Genomic DNA, 22547 nt, shown 5'->3' with positions numbered 1-22547 from the left:
TCATGGTTTAGCAATAGTTGACAGAGTGGAGTGTGATCCCACTACTGGAATGAAAAGCTGAAAGAGGAACCTACTTGGTGTTAAAGCAGTGTGCAGCTGTCAGAACCCAGCATGGATGAATCAAACTTGCTCCACATTGAAAAGCCGGATTAATGTATCTTCTTCCAGTAATATAAAGTGCTGCTTGCCAAGGATGAGATTCAATTGTGGCTCTGAGTCCTCCAACAATCTTCTTCATTTTATGCTGTCTTTTGCCACACTTTGACTCTGATAGAAGAGAATCATCCACTAGTACAATCACATTTATTGGGATGTTGAAATACACATTGCTAGATTTGTAATTTCCCAAAGAATTTGCTACAGCCAGAAAACACTGACTTATTCAACAGATTAATGAAAAAAGGTTCTATGTATAGGGAAATTTTATCAGGACTAGAGAAGTCAGAGTAAGAAGGTGGGATGGAGGGGAGGAAGAGGTACAAGGTGGGTGATAGGTGAAACCAGAAGAGTGGGAATGTGTGGCCACTGGGAGACCCCGCTTTCTCTGGCAGATGGAGTGTAGGCGCTCGGCAAAGCGGTCTCCCAATCTACATCAGGTCTCATCGATATACAGAAGGCCCATCTGGAACTCCAGATACAGTAGATAACTCCAGAGTGAAGTGTCACCTCATCTTGAAGAACCTTTTGGGGCCCTGAATGGTAGTGAGGGAGATGGTGTAGGGGCAGGTGTAGCACTTGTTCCACTTGCAGGGATAAGTACCAGGAGGGAGATCAGTGGGGAGGGATAAATGGACAGGGGAGTCATGTAGGAAATGATCCCTGCAGGACGTGGGGGGGGGGTAGGGGAGGGATAGATGTGCTTGGTGGGAGGATTCTGTCAGAGATGGTGGATGTTACAGAGAATTATGTGCTAGACATGGATGCTGGTGGGGTGGTAGGCAAGGACAAGAGGAACCTTATCCTTGGTGGGGTGGTGGATGGATGGGGTGGGGACAGATATGCTTGAAATTGAAGAGATGCATTGATAGTGGAGGAAGGAAACCTCCTTTCTTTGAAGGATAACATTTCATCAGTTCTGGAATGAACAACCACAATCCTGAGAACAGATGCAGTGGAGAGACAGGAATTGAGAGAAGGGGATGGCATTTTCCACAAGAGACAGGGCAGGAAAAGGTATAGTCCAGTTAGCTGTGAGAATCAGTGGGTTTATAAGTGATATCAGTAGATAAAGCTGTCTCCAGAAAGAGAGATCGGGAAAGGGGAGGGAGTTGTCAGAAAGTTGTTGGGTTCTTTTTTAACATTTAAGAATAAATTGGACAGATACATGGATGGGAGGTGTATGGAGAGATATGGTCTGTGTGCAGGTCAGTGGGACTAGGCAGAAAATGGTTCAGCACAGCCAAGAAGGGCCAAAAGGCCTGTTTCTGTGCTGTAGTTTCTATGGTTTCTTATGGTTTCTAAACAGACCAGGTAAATTTGAGGGCAGGGTGGAAGTAGGAGGCATAGTTGATGAGCTCAGCATGGGTGCAAGAAGCAGCATTATTGTGCTTGTCAAACTAATATGGCGGGGGATGGGAGCCAGTATGTTGGAGCTGAGGATAAGCCAGTAGGTTTACAAGTAGATGGTGACTGTAACATGAATCTAAGGAAGGACAAGCCAATGATTGGGTACAAATGCAGACAGCGCAAAGAGTTAAATTTTACCACAGAGGCAAAATTCAAAAGGGTGAGGAAAGCAGGACTGAAGATACTGTGTTTAAATGTGAGTAGCATTTGGAATAAGGTGGATGAACTCATGGCGCAATTACACATTGGTTAGTATGATGTTGTGGGCATTACTGAGTCGTGGCTTAATGAAAGCCATAGTTGGGAGCTTAACATCAAAGGATATAACTGTCACAATGGCGGGCATTGATGGCGGACCCAAATGCAAGACACAGACACTGAAGTACAAGGAACAGGACTTGACTAGAGTAGGGACGTGATAGGATACAGACAAGGACAGACTTGGGCTAGGACATGGACAAGACAGGGAACCCGGACAAGGAACTATGCACTAGGAGCCTGGGCTTGGGCTCCGAGCCAGAGACTGGACAAGGACCCAGAACCTGGGTCTTGCCTTGGGCTCGGGCCCCAGAACCAGGCAAGGACGTGACATGACTACAGGACAGGACGTGGCTGGGGTCTCGAGGCTTGGGGCTACAGGCTGGGTTCTTGAGGCTTGAGGTTGGTGTCTTGATCTTGAGGCTTGAGGCTGGGGTCTGGCTTGGACTCCGAGCCAGAGACTGGACAAGGACCCAGAACCTGGGTCTTGCCTCGGGCTCGGGCCCCAGAACCAGGCAAGGACATGACATGACTACAGGACAGGACGTGGCTGGGGTCTCGAGTCTCGAGGCTCGAGACTCATATCTCGAGACTCGAGATATGATGGCAGAATATAGTATTAATGGCAAGACTCTTGGCAGTGTGGAGGATCAGAGTGATCCATAGGACACTCAAAGCTGCTGCTCAGGTTGACTCTGGTTAAGAAGGCATGTGGTGCATTGGCCTTCATCATCCTTGGGATTGAGTTTAAGAGCTGAGAGGTAATGTTAGAGCTATATAGGACCCTGGTCAGACCCCACTTGGAAAACTGCGCTCAGTTCTGGTCACAGCATACAGGAGGGATGTGGAAACTATAGAAAGGGTGCAGAGGAGGTTTACAAGGACGTTGCCTGGATTGGGGAGCTTGCCTTATGAGAATAGGTTGAGTGAACTCGGCCTTTTTTCCTTGGAGCAGCAGAGGATGATAGGTGACCTGACAGAGGTGTATAAGGTGATGAGAGGCATTGATCGTGTGGATAGTCAGAGGCTTTTTTCCAGGGCTGAAATGGCTAATATGAGAGGGCACAGTTTTAAGGTGCTTGGAAGTAGGTACAGAGGAGATGTCAGGGGCAAGTTGTTTTTTTCATGCAGTGAGTGGCGAGTGCGTGGAATAGCCTGCCAGTAACGGTGGTGGAGGTGGATACAATAGGGTCTTTTAAGAGGCTCCTGGATAGGTACATGGAGCTTAGGAAAATAGAGGGCTGTGGGTATTATTTTTAGAAAAACCCTGGGTAATTTCTAAGTACGTACATGTTTGGCACAGCATTGTGGGCTGAAGGGCCTGTATTGTGCAGTAGGTTTTCTGTTTCTAACTCAAAGTCAGCATGATTTCTCTAAAGGGAAATCTTGACTGACAAATCTGTTAGAGTTCTTTGAGGAAGTAATAAGCAAGGTGGACAAAGGAGAGGCAGTGGATGTCACTTAGTTGGATTTTCAGAAGGCATTTGATAAGGTGTCACAGATGGAGCTGCTTAACAAGATAAAATCCTATGGCATAACAGGAAAGATACTGGCATGGACAGCAGAATGGCTGACAGACAGGAGTGGGAATAAAAGGGGCCTTTTCAGGTTAGCTACCAATGACTAGTGGTGTTACTCAGGGGTTAGTATTAGGACTGCTTCTTTCACATTGTTTGTCAATGATTTAGACAGTGGAGTTGATGGCTTTGTGGCAGTTTGTAGATGATATGAAGATAGGATGGAGTGGTAGATAGTGCTGAGGAAGCAATGCAATTGCAGAAGCACTTAGACAAATTGGAAGAATGGGCAAAAAAGTGGCAGATGGTATACACCCTAGACAGGGTGGATGTGGAGGGGATGTTTCCTCTCGTGGGGGTGTCCAGAACTAGAAGGCACAATCTCAAAATTGAAGGGCAACCCATTAGAACAGAAACAAGGAGGAATTTCTTTTTAGCCAGAAAATAGTAGCTCTGTGGAATGCTCTGGCACAGACTACAGTGGAGGCCAAGTCCATGGGTGTATTTAAAGCAGACTTTGATAGTTTCCTGATTGGTCAGGGCATCAAAGGATATGGCAAGAAAGTAGCTGTATGGAGTTGAGTGGGATCTGGGATCAGCCATGATGGAATGGTGGAGCAGATTCAATGGGCTGAATGGTCTAATTCTGCTTCTGTGACTCATGGATAATGTAATGTTGGAGAAGATGGGGAGTGATACCGGTATAAGCTTGGAACATAGACTGTTCCACGTAGCCGATAAAAAGGCAGACACAATTTGGAAGGTCGAACTTGAAGGTAGAGCAGAAGATTCTTAGCAGTGTGGAGGAATAGAGGGATCTTGGGGCCTCCATCCATAGATCCCTCAAAGTTGCCACACAAGTTGATAGGGTGGTTAAGAAGATGTATGGTGTATTGCATTCATTTTGGGAGGACTAGAATATAAAAGCAAGGATGTAATGTTGAAACTTTATAAGGCATTGGTGAGGCTTCACTTGGAGAATTGAGAGCCATTTTGGGCCCCTTATCTAAGAAAGGATGTGCTGACATTGAAGTGGGTTGAAAGGAGGTTCACAGAAATGATTCTCATATTGAAAGGCTTATCATATGAGGAGCATTTGATGGCTTTGGACCTATACTCGCTGGAACTTGGAAGAATGAGATGAAATCTCATTGAAACCTATCAAATATTGAAATGCCTTAACAGAGTAGACGTGGAGAGGATGTTTCCTATGGTGGGGAAGTCTAAGACCGGAGGATATAGGCTCAGAATAGAAGGATGTCCATTTAGAATAGATGAAGAGGAATTTCTTTAGCCAGAGAGTGGTGAATCTATGGAATTCTTTGCCACAGGCAGCTATGGAGGCCAACTCATCAAAAGGTCCATTTTATTGTCAAAGTATGCATGTACAATTCAGCTCTGATATTTGTCTTCTTCAGCTAGACATGAAATACAGAAAGACTCTAAGATGTTGAAAGTAAGGGAATCAGCTCCCCCTCCTGCATGAAAAAGAAATAAAACTCGCAAACACCAAAATCCTCCACGGGGAGAACAGCGACAATGGCAACAAGCCCTCAACACCCCTAGAAAAAAAAGTGAAAATAATAATCCCCAACCCCCCCACTTGCAAAAAGAACAGCATCAAAACCCCCAATCCTCCCTCTCACACACATAGAACTAACAGATCACCCCCCTGCTAGTCAGCCACAAGAAAGAAAACACCAAAAAGTGAAGGAGACCAATATAAAGTACTGTATATTTACGTAAACTTAAGGCAGAGGTGATAGATTCTTGATTAGTCAGGGAATGACAAGATCTGGGAAGAAGGCAGAAGATTGAGTCTGGAAGGGAAATAGATCAGCCATGATGAAATGGAGCAGACTCGATGGGCCAAATTGCCCAATTCTTCTCCTATATCTTATGGTCTAAGATGCGAAAAGAAATAAGTACCAAGAGCTGTAGGAGAGACCAAAACACAAGGAAAGGATACTTGTCTGGAAAGTCACTTTTGCAGGGGGAGCAAAGGTAAAGGTAATTACCTGCTGTGCTAATGATGAAATAAAAGGAAACAATCAGAGAGAGCTTAGGAAGTTTAAAGGTGTCAGAGAATGCCCATCCTTGTGAAGCACAAGTGGAGGATGGGTGGCGGGAAGTTGAGTGATGCAGATCAGACAGTCAGGGTGAGGAAGTGATCGATTAGAAAGGCAGGAAGTGTAATACATGAGCAAGAACAATTCTATGAAAAAATGGCAAACAGCCTACACAAAGAGTGTATTCCATCCACATGATCAGAAATATAGATGTTATTGTCTGTACTACAGAACACAGTGCCACCTGCACATGTTAAAATAAATCATTAAGTTTTGGATCCGGCAAATGTTTGTAAGAGTTCCTTTTAAATTGTTCCTCTTAAGGCAATTTAAAAAAATTCACTTACTAATTTCTGTCTGACATTTTGGAATATCACAGAAGTCCCAGTTCTTTTTTCCTTCGATGTAACACCAAGGCTTTCTATCATTGTCTGGATTCCTTTGTAGTTGAAATATTAAACACATGAATTGGTAATCGACCAGTATAATTGAAATTTCAAATAAATAGAAAAAGGACTACTGGATATACTGTATAATTAGATAATGCTAATTGTCAGAAAAATGTGAACAGCTAAATCCATCTAGTCCCATGATCCTCTCGTATCCCCTTTTGCCTATCACCTGTCCAGCTCTTGGCTCTATCCCTCCCCCTCCTGTCTTCTCCTATCATTTTGGATCTCCCCCTCCCCCTCCAACTTTCAAATCCCTTATTCACTCTTCCTTCAGTTAGTCCTGACGAAGGGTCTCGGCCTGAAATGTCGACTGCACCTCTTCCTACAGATGTTGCCTGGCTTGCTGTGTTCACCAGCAACTTTGATGTGTGTTGCTTAAATCCATCTAGTGGCAGCTTTTCTCAAACATTGCTGCGACATTCATTTCTGTGATGGCTCAGATTTCCAGCTTTACTCTCACTATCAGTAGATGCAGAAAGTAGTTGGGAAAAGTAGTTCCCAATTAATAATCCCTCCGACGTGTTTCCAAGCCATTTTAATATCTTATTTAGATGTTCATCCTTAATTATTCTTCCCACATGCTGCTCAATTTAGCCCTCCTCCCAAATAATTTGCAGGTTTATAAGCTGCAAAGCAAAGTTATGAGATCAAAGACAGGCTAGCCAGTCGATCATGTTTGCATATAGCGTGGGAAATGCAACCCTCACCCAGTGGCTGCAGAGCTATAGAGCTACTCACCAAGTGGACAATGGACACCACTCCTTTTTCTACAGGTTTCTTACCCATCTCCACCTGGGCCTTCTGCTGTGATTGACCAGCCTAGACTGGCTTTGTGAGTAACATTTTCCCAGTAAAGAAGAATATTAAATTTCCTGAGATCTTATTTGACTTAATCATTGTATCAGAATTTTGGCCTCTTTCTGTGTCTTGTATTTTATAGAGCATGGAAACAAATAAAACAGGCCAACCATCAAGCAACAAGCTACAAATCAGCCTTCACATGTGCCCATCAACTCTTCTGACTGTACAATCCCCCTACACCCTTGTGTAAGTTTACATTCTCCAATTAACCTACCAATACAAGACCATAAGACATAGGAACAGAATTAGGTTATTCGGCCCATTGAGTCTGCTCCACCGTGGCTGATTTTTAGCTTTCTCAACTCCATTCTTCTGCCTTCTCCCCATAATCTTTGATACCCTGACTAATCAAGAACTTATCAACATCCACTTTAAATATACTCAGAGACTTGGCGATGGCAATGAATTCCACATATTCACCAGCCTCTGGCTAAAGAAATTCATCCTCATCACTTGATTTGGATTGTGGGAGGAAACTGAAGAACACTGAAGGACTCCCACATGGTCACAAGGAGCATGTGTAGACTCCATGGACAGCAACAGAGATCAGGATTGAACCCAGGGCAGTTAACCGCAAGGCGGCAGCTCTACAATCAGTATCAATGTTCTTGCATTGACAGGATGCGTCTTGCATATCACAGAGACCATCCTGAACAGTCTGTAGATCAGTTTCTCAAGGATCCTATTGGTGTCAAATATCTCCAAAGTCTTTGAGACAATGAAGACAGAAACTGCCGTTGCTTGGCGTTTGTAACTCTGCTTTTGCAGGAGAAATGGTTTTAGAGATGAGTGTAGCATCTGCAAGGAGCTGGCTAACCTCCCTTTTGCATTGTATTCAGAGTCTGAAAAACCTGCCATCCAGTCAAAATTTAATATTTATTTCCTGAGATACAGTGTGGAATAGGCCCTTCAAGCCATGCAATCCCCCAGTTTAATCCTACCTGAATTACAGGACAATTCACAATGGCCAATTAACCTAGGTCTTTGGACTGTGGGAGGAAACCTGAGCATGCAGAGAAAACTCACCTAATCATCAGGAGGACACACACAATCTTTACAGGCAGTGGTGGGAACTGAAGCCTGGTTGGTCACTGGTACTGTCAGGCATTGTGCTAATCACTATATAACTGTGCTGCCCTGTGTATGTGTAGATTTATCAATTTCAAATGTGTATTTGAGGGCAACAGTGAAAATGTAGAAGTTGATTGTAGGTAAGACACTGCCCTGCTGCATAATCAGCTTAAGTGCTGAACTCGTCGAACACAGTACTGGACAGAAGCAGAGCCTTCAGCACAGGATGTCTGTGCTGATCATGATGCAAAATTAAACCAAATCTCTTCTTCTTCCTCCACATATTTTAGCTTTGTTTGTCATACTTATATCGAAACAGTCCGAGGATTGTGCTGGGCATACACGGAAATACAATATATGTCACCGCACTTCTAGCACCAACAGAGCCTTTTCACAACCCACCAACCCTACGAGACAAGAGTCCTTGACGAGGATGAATCGGGCCAAACGGCTGGGATATCCGAAGCAAGGATCGAGACCCGGTATTACACCGGACCTGAGCTCAAAATAAACAGTAGCGATATCACGAGTAACTTCACAATTGAGCACCAAACTGATCTCTGGTGTTCTTTCAATTCTTGGCGCTCGAAGCATGATTGCCATTTAGCGCGACCGTCCTGAACCCGTAAAGGGGCCGCATTAGCCATCTGGACTTTGGGGAGTTTGAGCATCAAATCCTGGAAGCTGGCGTGGTTGGGGTCATCTCGTAACGAGACCCTTCCCCTATGGCCAATTCCTGACGGCCCTGACTGCTGGGAGAAGTGATGATGGTAATCATGGATGAGAGCTGACAATATCCCTGCTGAGTTACTGAAGAACAGAGGGTACGTGTGTATGCGCACCCTCTACCAGTACATCACCAAGGCCTGGACTGATGAGAACATCCCACAGCAATGGAGAAATGCAAACATCGTTGTCATTTCTGTGGCAATAGTAGGGGCATATCACTCCTTTCTGTTGCTGGAAAGGTCCTGGCTAAGGTCATGCCTCAGAGACTCATCAACAACATCACCGAGTCAATGCTGCCTGAATAGCAGTGTGGATTTAGGAAGAACAGGAGCACGATCGACATAATCTTCACAGCCCAGTAGCTTCAGGAAAAGTGCTGGGAGCAACATCAGGACCTGTTTATGGCCTTAGTAGACCTCTCCAAACCATTCGACACTGTGCAAAGAGAGTTCTTATGGGATGTCCTCCTCAGGTTTGGCTGTCCCAATAAATTTGTTACCATCCTCCGCCAGTTCCACAATGGGATGACTGCTCAGATGACCATAGGAGGACAAGAGTCCGAGCCCTTCCTTGTACGCGCAGGGGTATGTGCTAGCGCCAGTGCTCTTTAACATCATCCTCTTGTGTGTTACCAAGCTTCTCCACGACGAGATTGAAGACAGCAGCGGTGTGGCAGTGGACATCAGATTAGATGGCAACCACCAAGCTACATAGAGAGCGGGTCCTGGAGCTGCAGTATGCAGACAACTGCGCTCTTGTGGCCCATACTCCGGAGGATCTTCAGACTGTCCTTGCTGTGGCGGTGAGAGCGTACAGCAGGATGGGGCTGACTGTCAATACCACCAAGACAGAAGTAGATTGCCAATGGAGTACCAGTGTCCCACCCACTCTACCTGCCTTCACTGTTGGTGATGAAAAGCTGTCAGTAGTGCCATCTTTCAAATATCTGGGGAGCATTCTCTCTGAGGATAGCGGCATTGACAACGACATCCAGAGCCGCATTAAACAGGCATCAGCTGCCTTTGGGAGACTTCCACATTGAATACACTGACAGGGCATTATGACTACTTGGTTATGCCCTTCGGCCTTGCGAACGCTCCAGCCATGTGCCAAGCCTTCATAAACGACCTGCTCTGGGATACTCTCCATAAGTATGCCTTTTTCTATTTGGATGATATCCTAATCCTCTCGAAACCCATGGAGGAGCACGTCGCTCGCTTCAGGGACATTTTAAAGAGGCTTCTAGACCATGGACTTTGTCAAGTTGGAGAAGTCAGTGTTTCACGTGACACCTGTTTCATTTCATTTTTGGGATTCATCATCTCCAATGGCAATCTCAAGGTGGACCTTACCAAGACGCAGGCAGTCAGAGACTAGCCACCACCATCCAGTATCAAACAAGTCCAGTGACTCCCGAAGTTTGTTAACTTCTACCGGAAGTTCTTCAGGAAATTCAGCTCAGTGGCTGCTCTGCTGGCAGCGCTAGAGAAATCCACAGGCCCTTTTGTCTGGACAATTGAAGCAGAGGCTGCTTTTGCAGATTTTAAGCAATGGTTCACAACAGCTCGCATCTTTCTTTCTCCTAACCCAGACCTTCCCTTCATCGTGGAAGTGAACGCCTCAGACTTCGCAGTGGGTGCCGTCTTGTCCCAACGACCACCTTCGGACAGTAAAAAGCACCCGTGCGCATTCATCTCTAGGCGGCTATCCCTGGTAGGCCAAAATTATGACGTTGGGAATCGGGAGCTTCTTGCGGTTTAGCTAGCCTTGGAGGAATGGTGTCACTGGCTAGAGGGGGCCAATAACACCTTTATCGTTTGGACTGACCAGGTGAACCTGGCTTGTATTCAGGAGGCCAAGTGGCTGAATTCTAGGCAGGCCAAGAGGGCTTTAATCTTTAATTGCTTTGAATTCATCCTGACTTATCGACCAGGGTCGAAGAACCAGAAGTCAGATGCCCTGTCCCATCAGTTTGATGAACCAGAACGAGGGAAGCAGACTATTATTTTGCTTCAGGCCAGGGTGGTAGCGTCAATTTGTTGGTGCATTGATACTCTTGTTCACAAGGCCCAAGCACAAAGGGAGATTCCGAGGAACATCCCCGAATTGGCCGTCCGTCCCAAGTTCCGTCAGGTCCCAGCTACTCCAATGGGGACATTCATCGAGAATGAAAGTCCGTAGAAACAGGGTGGATACATCCTCTGTAGAATGTGGTGAGGATGGGGGGTGGGAGATGGACTTGAGTAGGCGACGGGCTGGTTGTAGTCTGAGGTTGGAGAGTGGAACTACAAAGCGTAGTGACTGGGCTTGGAACGGCTCTCGTTGACCTCCTAACGTGGTCCCACTCTCGCTCTGCCAGACGATTATCGAGATGGATGGACTGGTCGATCAGAACTTCTAAGTTCTCTGCTGCCTCTCCCAAAGCGAGGGTATCCTTCAGTTCATTTCGGAGTCTGTGGTGGTAAAGTGTGGCCAAGGCCTTCCCATTCCAACCACTCTCCAGGGCCAAGATCCGAAATTCAATCGCGTAGTTGGTCTCTGACCATCCCCCCCCCCCCCCCGTTCTCTTCCACCTTCATCAGTCGGTTCTAGGGACGCTGGCGCTCCGGTGGGGTGATGAAACACCTTCCTCATGAGTTCCTCCCAATCCGAGCAAATCGCTGACCTACGTTCCCAATGTGCAGTGGCGCAGGCCAGGGCTCTTCCAGTCAGAAGAGAAATAATGAAGGCCACCTTTCCACACTCTAAAGGGAACCAGAAAGGCTGGAGTTCAGATACTAATCACTGGACGAGGGAGCCGCGGGAAGAACCCTGGCCACCATCAAAACTCTCCGGAGTTGGATGATGGACTGGCTCCTCCGAGCAACTTTGGCTTCCTCCTTGCAATAGTTGGTACACAGTGCTCTCTGTGTGTTAAAAAAAAACAGGAACTGCTCATCTCCTTTCAACTTTTCTCCTTCACTTTAAATGTGAGACCTCCAGTATCTGACATTCCCACCCTGGAAAAAGATTGTTGACCTGAAATATAACTTTATAATCTTCTGTCAGATCGCCCATCAGCCTCTGATACTCCGGAGAAAACAACCAAATTTTGTCCAGCTTCTCATATTATCTAATCCAGGCAGCACCTTGGTAAAACTTCACTATATCATTTCCTAGGTCACCATATTCTTCTTGTAATTGAGTGACCAGAAATGCACACAATAATACATCAGAAGGTTTCCCGATTCTTCTACTCAAAGCCCCAACCAACTAAGGCAAGTATGCCAAACACCTTCTTTACCATCTAACATAAGCATATAGCCACTTTCAGGGTGCTGTGGACTAGGACCCCATACTTGACAAGTGGCATAATGCTGGAGGGAATTAGCAGGTCAGACAGCATTTAAAGAACATCTGACTGCTCAAGGATATGTGCCTTCATTCTTTGAAGAACAGAAACGAGAATTTTGAATAGAAACTTGTCAATGCTTTTCTTGCTAATCATACTGAAGATGTTTTCATTTGGGCATAAAGATATACATTTGTTCGAATGGCTGCAAAAAAAAGATAACATTGATGAAGGTAGAGCATTGGATGTAGTGTATATGGATTTCAGTATGGCATTTGATGACATTCCCAATGCAAGGCTCATTCATAAAGTAATGAGGCATGGGATCCAAGGAGACCTTGCTTTGTGGACCTAGAATTGGCTTGCCCACAGAAGGCAAAGGGTGGTTGTGGATGGTTCATATTCTGCATGGAGGTGGGTAACCAGTAGTTTTCCACAGGGATCTGTTCTGGGACCCCTCCCCTTTGTGACTTTTATAAATGACCTGGAGGAGGAAGTTGAAGGGTGGGTTAGTAAGTTTGCTGATGACATAAATGTTGGGGGTGTTGTGGATAGTCTGGAGGGCTGTCAGAGGTTACTGTAGGACATCAGTAGGATGGAGAACTGGGCTGAGAAGTGACAGATGGAGTTCAACCCAGATAAGTGTGGTGGTTCATTTCAGGTGGTCAAATTTGAAGACAGAATATAATATTAATGGTATGACTCCTGGCAGTGTGGAGGAACAACCAGATCTTGGGGTCCATGTCCATAGGACACTCAAAGCTGCTGCATAGGTTGACAGTGTTGTTAAGAAGGTGTATGGTGTGTTGGCCTTCATCAACTATAGGACTGAGTTCAAGAGCCGTGACGTAATGTTACTGCTTTATAAGACCTTGGTCAGACCCCACTTAGAGTACTGTGTTCAGTTCTGGTCACCTCACTACAGGAAGGATAGTGCAGAGGAGATTTACAGGGATGTTGCCTGGATTGGACAGCATTCCTTATGAGAATAGGTTGACTGTACTTGTCCTTTTCTCTTTGGAGCAACAGAGCATGAGAGGTGACCTGATAGAAGTGTATAAGATGATGAGGGGCATTGATCGTGTGGATAGCCAGAGGCTTTTTCCCAGGGTTGAAATGGCTAACATGAGTGGGCATAGTTTTAAGGTGCTTGGAAGTAGGTACAAGGGGGAATGTTGGAGGTAAGATTTTCAGAAAGAGAATGGTGGATGCTTGGAATGCACTGCCAGCGCAGGCAGTAGAGGCGGATGCTATAGGGTCTTTTAAGAGCCTCACAAAGAGGTACATACATCTTAGAAAAATAGGGGCAATTTCTAGAGTAGGTTACGTGGTCTGCACAACATTGTGGGCCAAAGAGTCTGTAATGTGCTGTAGATTTTCTATGTTTCTATAATTTTCCTCTCCACATTTGATTTTGTTGCCATCGATCAAAAGTATAATAGAAAGCATTTGGGAAGACAAAAATATACCTGCAAAAATTGTGACTCCCAAGACCCAAATTCAATGCATCTGATCTTCTTGCATTATAGTTTCTTTCACGGTCTGCAGCTGAATCCCATCTCAAGCACTGAGAGCCAGATTTTGTGTAGTTCCTTGTGCCCCTGTAATTTCTTCCCCTCTCAGTAATGCACTGGGATTTAATATCTAAAAAACAAAAATATCATTGTAATTGCACTTGAAATTTCCTTTTTCTGTTTCAATCCATGGATGAAAAATATTTTTAAGAATCCTTTTGCTAATTGGGGCACACTGTTATTTAGAGTAGTTTCAATTAATGTTGGAAAAACTGACATAAAATCTATCAGCAGTTTTGCATTTACTTAATGGAAGTGAAATGATTAATGTGGTAACTCAATCTTTTTCCTCTAAGGGAATTTCACACCATTCCATTAAGTAATTATATTCCATCTCAAAAGAGAATTAAATATTTGCTTAAAAAGGAAACCCTTACACTTTTGAGGAATAGAGCAGAGATAAACTGAATAGCTTTTTCTGGAGTAAAACACAATGACCATAAAAAATCAATTGGGCACTTTTTGCAAGATAATGGATAATCTTTCAAACCCCAAGATTTTTGTTAAGAGAAAAGAAAAGCAATTGGAATTAATTTACATAGTTCCCTCTGCTAGCTCTCTCTGTTGCCAAAGCTACAGGAAAATCATTCTGTCCTTAGGCTCTCACCTATGTTGTTTTACAAGATGGGTGGAGGGACATGTGGTGTTGAGGAAGAGGGGGATTGCAGAAGTACTTGGACTGATTAGGACAATGGACAAAGAAGTGGCAGATGTAGGGAAATGCATGACCATGCACTTTGGTAGAAGAATAAAAGCATAGACTATCTTCCACATAGGGAGCAAATCCAGAACTCAGAGGTGCAAAGAAACTTAGGAATCCTAGTGCAGGATTCTCCAACAGTTAAGTTGCAGGTTGAATCAGCAGTAAGGAAGGCAAATGCAATGTTAGCATTCCTTTCCAGTAGACTAGAATATAAATATCATGCCAAAACTTTAAAAGGCACTGGTCAGACCGCATCTGAAGTGTTGTGAGAAGTTTTGGGCTCAAGATCTAAGAAAAGATGTGAGGGAATTGGAAAGGATCCGGAGGAGGTTTACGAGAATGATCCCAGCAATGAAAAGGTTAATGTATAAAGAGCATTTGATGGCTCTGGGCCTGTACTTACTTGAATTTAGAAGAATGAGGGGGTGTTCTCATTGAAAACTACTGAATATTGAAAGGCCTACGTGAAGCCGACGTGGAGAGGATACTTCCTATAATGGGAGAGTCTTGGTCCAGAGGGCACAGCCTCAGAATAGTAGGACAGCCCCCTCAGAACAGAGATGAAGAGGAATCTCTTTAGCCAGGGTTAGTCAATCTATGGAATTCTTTCCTACAGATCGCTGTGGAGGCCAAGTTATTGTGTATATTTAAAGCAGAGATTGATAGGTTTGTGATTACCAAGTGTGCGAAAGCTAATGAGAAGAAGGCAGAAGAATATGGCTAAGAGAGAGAGAGAAAAAAAAAATAAATCAACAATTATCAAATGGCAGAGCAGGTTCAATGGGCCAAATGGCTAAATTATGTTCCTATGTCTTACGATGTGAGGAATTTGCGTTCAGTGTTTCATTTCACACTTCTATGAAACGCCTGGCTTCTGTACTGCACATTCCCATAGTAGATCAATTGAGATCACCAAGTTCGTGAGTGATAGATGGCTACTATTAGGTCGCTCTCTCTGTTTTCTATGGCTTGTTCACTGGCTTATCAACACCATATGTCCCATTTGTAATTTGCATTTCCATTGAATGTTTTGTAACTTATAGCATAAAAATAATAAAACATTTGGAGGTTTGCTTGAAATTTTATATGATTTGGTTTTAACCTATGAAATAATCTGATATAAGACCATGAGATATACAGTAGGAGCAGAATTAGGCTATTTGGCCCATCAAGTCTACTCTGCCATTTCATCATGGCTGATCCATTTTCCCTCTCAGCCCCAACCATCTGTCTTCACCCTGTATTACTTCATGCCCTGGCCAATCAAAAATATATTAACTACTGCCTTAAATAAATGTATTGGCGCGTGGCCAACTGGTTAAGGCATTCGTCTAATGATCTGAAGGTCGCTAGTTCGAGCCTTGGCTGAGGCGTGTTGTGTCCTTGAGCAAGGCAACTGCCGGTGTTCCGTACAACCTTGCCCAGGCCTGCACCCTGGAAACCTTCCAAGGCGCAAATCCATGGTCTCATGAGACTAACAGATGCCTAAAAAAAAATAAATGTAAAGACTTGGCTGCTACAGCCGCCTGTGGCAAACAATTCCACAGATTCACCAGTCTCTGGCTAAAGAAATTCCTCCTCCTCTCTGTTCTAAAAGGACACCCCTCTATCCTGGTTAATAAGGCATACGGTGTATTGGCCTTCATCAATTGTGGAATTGAGTTTAAGAGCCGAGAGGTAATGTTGCAGCTATATAGGACCCTGGTCAGACCCCACTTGGAGCCCTGGTTAAAACCCGCTTGGAGTACTGTGCTCAATTCTGGTCGCCTCACTACAGGAAGGACATGGAAACCATAGAAAGGTTGCAGAGGAGATTTACAGGGATGTTGCCTGGATTGGGGAGCATACCTTATGAGAATAGGTTGCATGAACTCGGCCTTTTCTCCTTGGAGCGATGGAAGATGACAGGTGTCCTGATAGAGGTGTACAAGATAATGAGAGGCATTGATCGTGTGGATAGTCAGAGGCTTTTCCCCAGGACTGAAATGGCTAGCATGAGAGGGCATAGTTTTAAGGTGCTTGGAAGTAGGTACAGAGGAGATGTCAGGGGTAACTTTTTTACGCAGAGAGTGGTGAGTGTGTGGAATGGACTGCCAGCGGCGGCGGTGGAGGCAGAAACGATACGGTCTTTTCAGAGATTCCTGGATGGCTACATGGAGCTTAGAAAAATAGAGGGCGGTGGGTAAAGCCTAGGTAGTTCTCAGGTAGGGACATGTTCGGCACAGCTTTGTGGGCTGAAGGTTCTGTATTGTGCTGTATGGTTTCTATGTTTCTGTATCCTGAGGTGATGTCTGTCCATAAGACCATAAGATATAGGAGCAGAATTTGGCCATTTGGCCCATCAAGTCTTTTCTGCCATATCAACATGGCTGACCCAATTTTCCTTTCAACTCCAAACTCCTGCCTTCTCCCTTCCTGTTTACCTTGTATACCTCGCACTTCAGATATAACACCGAGTCATGTCATCTGCAGAAACTCTCTGATGGCTCAGCAATAGTTGGGAATATAAAGGGAGGACAGGAGAATGAATATAGGGTGCTGGTGGAGGACTTTATCATATAGAAACATAGAACATAGGTGCAGGAGTAGGCCATTCGGCCCTTCGAGCCTGCACCGCCATTTATTATGATCATGGCTGATCTTCCAACTCAGAACCCCGCCCCAGCCTTCCCTCCCTACCCCCTGATCCCCGTAGCCACAAGGGCCATATCTAACTCCCTCTTAAATATAGCCAATGAACTGGCCTCAACTGTTTCCTGTGGCAGAGAATTCCACAGATTCACCACTCTTTGTGTGAAGAAGTTTTTCCTAATCTCGGTCCTAAAAGGCTTCCCCTCTATCCTCAAACTGTGGCCCCTCGTTCTGGATTTCCCCAACATCAGGAACAATCTTCCTGCATCTAGCCTGTCCAATCCCTTTAGGATCTTATACGTTTCAATCAGATCCCCCCTCAATCTTCTAAATTCCAAGAGTACAAGCCCAGTTCATCCAGTCTTTCTTCATATGAAAGTCCTGCCATCCCAGGAATCAATCTGGTGAATCTTCTTTGTACTCCCTCTATGGCAAGGATGTCTTTCCTCAGATTAGGGGACCAAAACTGCACACAATACTCCAGGTGTGGTCTCACCAAGGCCTTGTACAACTGCAGTAGTACCTCCCTGCTCCTGTATTCGAATCCTCTCGCTATAAATGCCAGCATACCATCCGCCTTTTTCACCGCCTGCTGTACCTGCATGCCCACTTTCAATGACTGGTGTATAATGACACCCAGGTCTCGTTGCACCTCCCCTTTTCCTAATCGGCCACCATTCAGATAATAATCTGTTTTCCTATTTTTGCCACCAAAGTGGATAACTTCACATTTATCCACATTAAATTGCATCTGCCATGAATTTGCCCACTCACCCAACCTATCCAAGTCACTCTGCATCCTCTTAGCATCCTCCTCACAGCTAACACTGCCACCCAGCTTCGTGTCATCCGCAAACTTGGAGATGCTGCATTTAATTCCCTCATCCAAGTCATTAATATATATTGTAAACAACTGGGGTCCCAGCACTGAGCCTTGAGGTACCCCACTAGTCACTGCCTGCCATTCTGAAAAGGTCCCGTTTATTCCCACTCTTTGCTTCCTGTCTGCTAACCAATTCTCCACCCACACCAATACCTTACCCCCAATACCGTGTGCTTTAAGTTTGCACACTAATCTCCTGTGTGGGACCTTGTCAAAAGCCTTTTGAAAATTCAAATATACCACATCCACTGGTTCTCCCCTATCCACTCTACTAGTTACATCCTCAAAAAATTCTATGAGATTCGTCAGACATAATTTTCCTTTCACAAATCCATGCTGACTTTGTCCGATCATTTCACCGCTTTCCAAATGTGCTGTTATCACATCCTTGATAACTGACTCCAGCAGTTTCCCCACCACCGACGTTAGGCTAACCGGTCTATAATTCCCCGGTTTCTCTCTCCCTCCTTTTTTAAAAAGTGGGGTTACATTAGCCGCCCTCCAATCCTCAGGAACTAGTCCAGAATCTAACGAGTTTTGAAAAATTATCACTAATGCATCCACTATTTCTTGGGCTACTTCCTTAAGCACTCTGGGATGCAGACCATCTGGTCCTGGGGATTTATCTGCCTTCAATCCCTTCAATTTACCTAACACCACTTCCCTACTAACAAGTATTTCGCTCAGTTCCTCCATCTCACTGGACCCTCTGTCCCCTACTATTTCTGGAAGATTATTTATGTCCTCCTTAGTGAAGACAGAACCAAAGTAATTATTCAATTGGTCTGCCATGTCCTTGCTCCCCATAATCAATTCACCTGTTTCTGTCTGTAGGGGACCTACATTTATCTTTACCAGTCTTTTCCTTTTTATATATCTATAAAAGCTTTTACAGTCAGTTTTTATGTTCCCTGCCAGTTTTCTCTCATAATCTTTTTTCCCCTTCCTAATTAAGCCCTTTGTCCTCCTCTGCTGAACTCTGAATTTCTCCCAGTCCTCTGGTGAGCTACTTTCTCTGGCTAATTTGTATGCTTCTTCTTTGGAATTGATACTATCCCTAATTTCTCTTGTCAGCCATGGGTGCACTACCTTCCTTGATTTATTCTTTTGCCAAACTGGGATGAACAATTGTTGTAGTTCATCCATGCAACCTTTAAATGCTTGCCATTGCATATCCACCGTCAATCCTTTAAGTGTCATTTGCCAGTCTATCTTAGCTAATTCACGTCTCGTACCTTCAAAGTTACCCCTCTTTAAGTTCAGAACCTTTGTTTCTGAATTAACTATGTCACTCTCCATCTTAATGAAGAATTCCACCATATTATGGTCACTCTTACCCAAGGGGCCTCTCACGACAAGATTGCTAATTAACCCTTCCTCATTGCTCAAAACCCAGTCCAGAATAGCCTGCTCTCTAGTTGGTTCCTCGACATGTTGGTTCAAAAAACCATCCCGCATACATTCCAAGAAATCCTCTTCCTCAGCACCTTTACCAATTTGGTTCACCCAATCTACATGTAGATTGAAGTCACCCATTATAACTGCTGTTCCTTTATTGCACACATTTCTAATTTCCTGTTTAATACCATCTCCGACCTCACTACTACTGTTAGGTGGCCTATACACAACTCCCACCAGCGTTTTCTGCCCCTTAGTGTTACGCAGCTCTACCCATATCGATTCCACATCTTCCCGGCTTATGTCCTTCCTTTCTATTGCGTTAATCTCTTCTTTAACCAGCAACGCCACCCCACCTCCCCTTCCTTCATGTCTATCCCTCCTGAATATTGAATATCCCTGAACGTTGAGCTCCCATCCTTGGTCACCCTGGAGCCATGTCTCTGTGATCCCAACTATATCATAATCATTAATAACAATCTGCACTTTCAATTCATCCACCTTATTACGAATGCTCCTTGCATTGACACACAAAGCCTTCAGGCGCTCTTTTACAACTCTCTTAGCCCTTATACGATTATGTTGAAAAGTGGCCCTTTTTAATGCTTGCCCTGGATTTGTCGGCCTTCCACTTTTACTTTTCTCCTTAGTACTTTTTGCTTCTACCCTCACTTTACACCCCTCTGTCTCTCTGCACTGGTTCCCATCCCCCTGTTGTGAACTAACCTCCTCACGCCTAGCCTCTTTAATTTGATTCCCACCCCCCAACCATTCTAGTTTAAAGTCACCTCAGTAGCCCCCGTGGATGAATCATCTGCAGCTCAACAATAGGGTTGTTAAGAAAGCTTATGGAGTGTTGGCTTTCATAAGTCGAGGGATAGAGTTTAAGAGTCGCTATGTAATGATGCAGCTCTATAAAACTCTGGTTAGGCCACACTTGGAGTACTGTGTCCAGTTCTGGTCACCTCACTATAGGAAGGATGTGGAAGCATTGAAAAGGGTACAGAGGAAATTTACCAGGATGCTGCCTGATTTAGAAAGTATGCATTATGATCAGAGATTAAGCGACCTAGGGCTTTACTCTTTGGAGAGAAGGAGGATGAGAGGAAACATGATAGAGGTGTACAAGATAAGAAGAGGAATAGATAGAGTGGATAGTCAGCGCCTCTTCCCCAGGGCACCACTGCTCAATACAAGAGGACATGGCTTTAAGGTAAGGAGTGGGAAATTCAAGGAGGATATTAGAGGAAGGTTTTTTACTCAGAGAGTGGTTGGTGCGTGGAATGCACTGCCTGAGTCAGTGGCGGAGGCAGATACACTAGTGAAGTTTAAGAGACTACTGGACAGGTATATGGAGGAATCTAAGGTGGGGGCTTATATGGGAGGCAGGGTTTGAGGGTCGGCACAACATTGTGGGCCAAAGGGCCTGTACTGTGCTGTACTATTCTATGTTCTATTAATAAGATAAAGGAGATGGTAATGGAATTTAGGAAGACATTGCTCCCTGTTACTATTGATGGTGGGGGCGTGGATGTGGTGAGGATCTACAAGTACTGGGGGTGCACCTGGATGACAGGTTTGAGTGGAGCACCAGCATAGAGGCTGTGTACAAGAAGGGCCAGAGACACTTCTACTTCATGAGGAGACTGAGGTCCTTTGGAGTATGCAGACCTCTCCTTCACATGTTCTACCACTCTGTGGTTACTAGTATAATCTTCTACGTGGTGGTGTGCTGGGGCAATGGCAACAACAGGCTCAATAAACTGATTAGAAAGGCAAACTCTGTTATGGGAGTCAAACTGGACACACTGGAGGCTGTGGTAGAACAAGGGACCCTACGGAAAATCCTGGTGATTCTGTACAGTGTTTCTCACCCTCTGCATGCCACCACGGCCGAACAGAGCACTTTTCGTAATAGACTAAGCTAATTGCGCTGCTACAAAGAGCACTATATAAGGTAATTCTTACTTCATCCATTGGGCTCTATTATGTCAACCTATAGATAGGGAAGTGATAACTGTAAAACTGTGGTAACTTATGTTTATTCTTTTTACTTCTCTTCTAGTATTTATATCTGTGCACTTGTAATGTTACTGTGACACTGTAATTTCCTTTGGGATCAATAAAGTTTATACCTATCTGTCTATCCCTTCATGTTCTGACCAATCAAGAACATATCAACTTCTGCCTTAAATATACATAAAGACTTAGCCTCCATAGTGGCCTATGGCAAAGATTCACAGATTCACGACTTTCTGGCTAAAGAAATTTCACCTAATCTCTGTTCTAAAATGATGACTCTCTAATCTAAGGCTCTGTCCTTTTGTTTTAGATTCTCCTTTCATAGGAAACATCCTCTCCATATCCACTCTATCAAGGCCTTTTACCATTCAGTAGTTTCATTGAGGTCACCCCTATTCTTCTGAATTCTAGTGAATTCAAGCCCAGGGCATCAAACTCTCTTCATATGACAAGGCATTCAATCCTGGAATCATTTTTGTGAACCTCCTTTGAACCCTCTCCAGTTTCAGTATATGTTATGGTCTTATCTTTTCAAAGGGGCCCAAAGCTGCTCACAATACTCCCAAAGTGAGGCCTCATCAGTGCTTTATAAAGTTTCAATATTACATCCTTGCTTTGATATTCTAGACTTCTTGAAATGATTGCTAACATTGCATTTGCCTTCCTCACCACAGACTCAAGCTGCAAATTAACCTTTAGTGCATACTGCACAAGGATTTCCTAGTTCCTTTATGCCTCAGTTTTTTGCATTTTCTCTCCATTTAGAAAATAGTCAACCCTTCCATTTCTTATACCAAAGTGCATGACCATACACTTCCTGACACTGTATTCCATCTGCCATTTCTTTGCCCGTTTTCCTAATCTGTCAAAGTCCTTCTGTAGATTCTCTACTTCTGCAAAACTACCTGCCCCTCCACCTATCTTGTCTGTAAACTTTGCAACAAAGCCACCAATTCCATCATCCAAATCCTTGACGTACAATATGAAAAGAATTGGTCTCAACACAGAACCCTGTGGAACACCACCCTGTGGAACACCACTAGTCACCAACAGCCAACCAGAAAAGGCTCCCGTTATTCCCACTCTGCCTCCTGCCAGTCAGCCACTGCTTTATCCATGCTAGAATCTTTCCTGTAATACCATGGGTACGTAGCTTGTTAAGCAGCCTCATGTGTGGCACCTTGTCAAAGGCATTCTGAAAATCCAAGTACTACAACATCAACTGATTCTCCTTTGTCTATCCTGCTTGTTATTTCTTCAAAGAATTCCAACAGATTTGTCAGTCAAGATTTTCCCTTGAGGAAACCATGCTGGCTATGGCCTATTTTATTATGTGTCTTCAAACACTCTGAGACCCCATCCTTAATAATCAACTCCATCATCTTCCCAACCACTGAGTTCAGACTATCTAGCCTATAGTTTCCTTTCTTCTGCCTCTCTCCCTTCTTGAAGAGTGGAGTGACATTTGCAATTTTCCAGTCT

The 22547-nt window shown here is 44.4% G+C and overlaps 1 protein-coding gene and 1 long non-coding RNA gene across 7 annotated transcripts in view; one reads left to right on the top strand and one right to left on the bottom strand.

The window, feature by feature from the left end:
* The window catches only part of LOC134358260 (uncharacterized), a 192943-nt gene that overhangs the window by 63342 nt on the left and 107054 nt on the right, over positions 1 to 22547 (top strand). The window lies entirely within an intron of this gene.
* The window catches only part of LOC134358259 (tissue-type plasminogen activator-like), a 105334-nt gene that overhangs the window by 17028 nt on the left and 65759 nt on the right, over positions 1 to 22547 (bottom strand). For all 6 annotated transcript variants that reach the window (XM_063070275.1, XM_063070272.1, XM_063070276.1 and 3 more), the window contains 3 exons: positions 13324 to 13498; positions 5758 to 5849; positions 75 to 267 (listed from right to left, as the gene is read on the bottom strand). In XM_063070275.1, coding sequence (XP_062926345.1) covers positions 75 to 267; positions 5758 to 5849; positions 13324 to 13498 — 460 coding nt within the window. The remainder of the gene's footprint in view (positions 1 to 74; positions 268 to 5757; positions 5850 to 13323; positions 13499 to 22547) is intronic.

The sequence above is a fragment of the Mobula hypostoma genome, chromosome 18 (genome assembly GCF_963921235.1).
Source record: "Mobula hypostoma chromosome 18, sMobHyp1.1, whole genome shotgun sequence".
Lineage (NCBI taxonomy): Eukaryota > Metazoa > Chordata > Chondrichthyes > Myliobatiformes > Myliobatidae > Mobula > Mobula hypostoma.
Note: the sequence above shows the minus strand (reverse complement) of the source record. Positions and strands in the feature narration are given on the sequence as shown.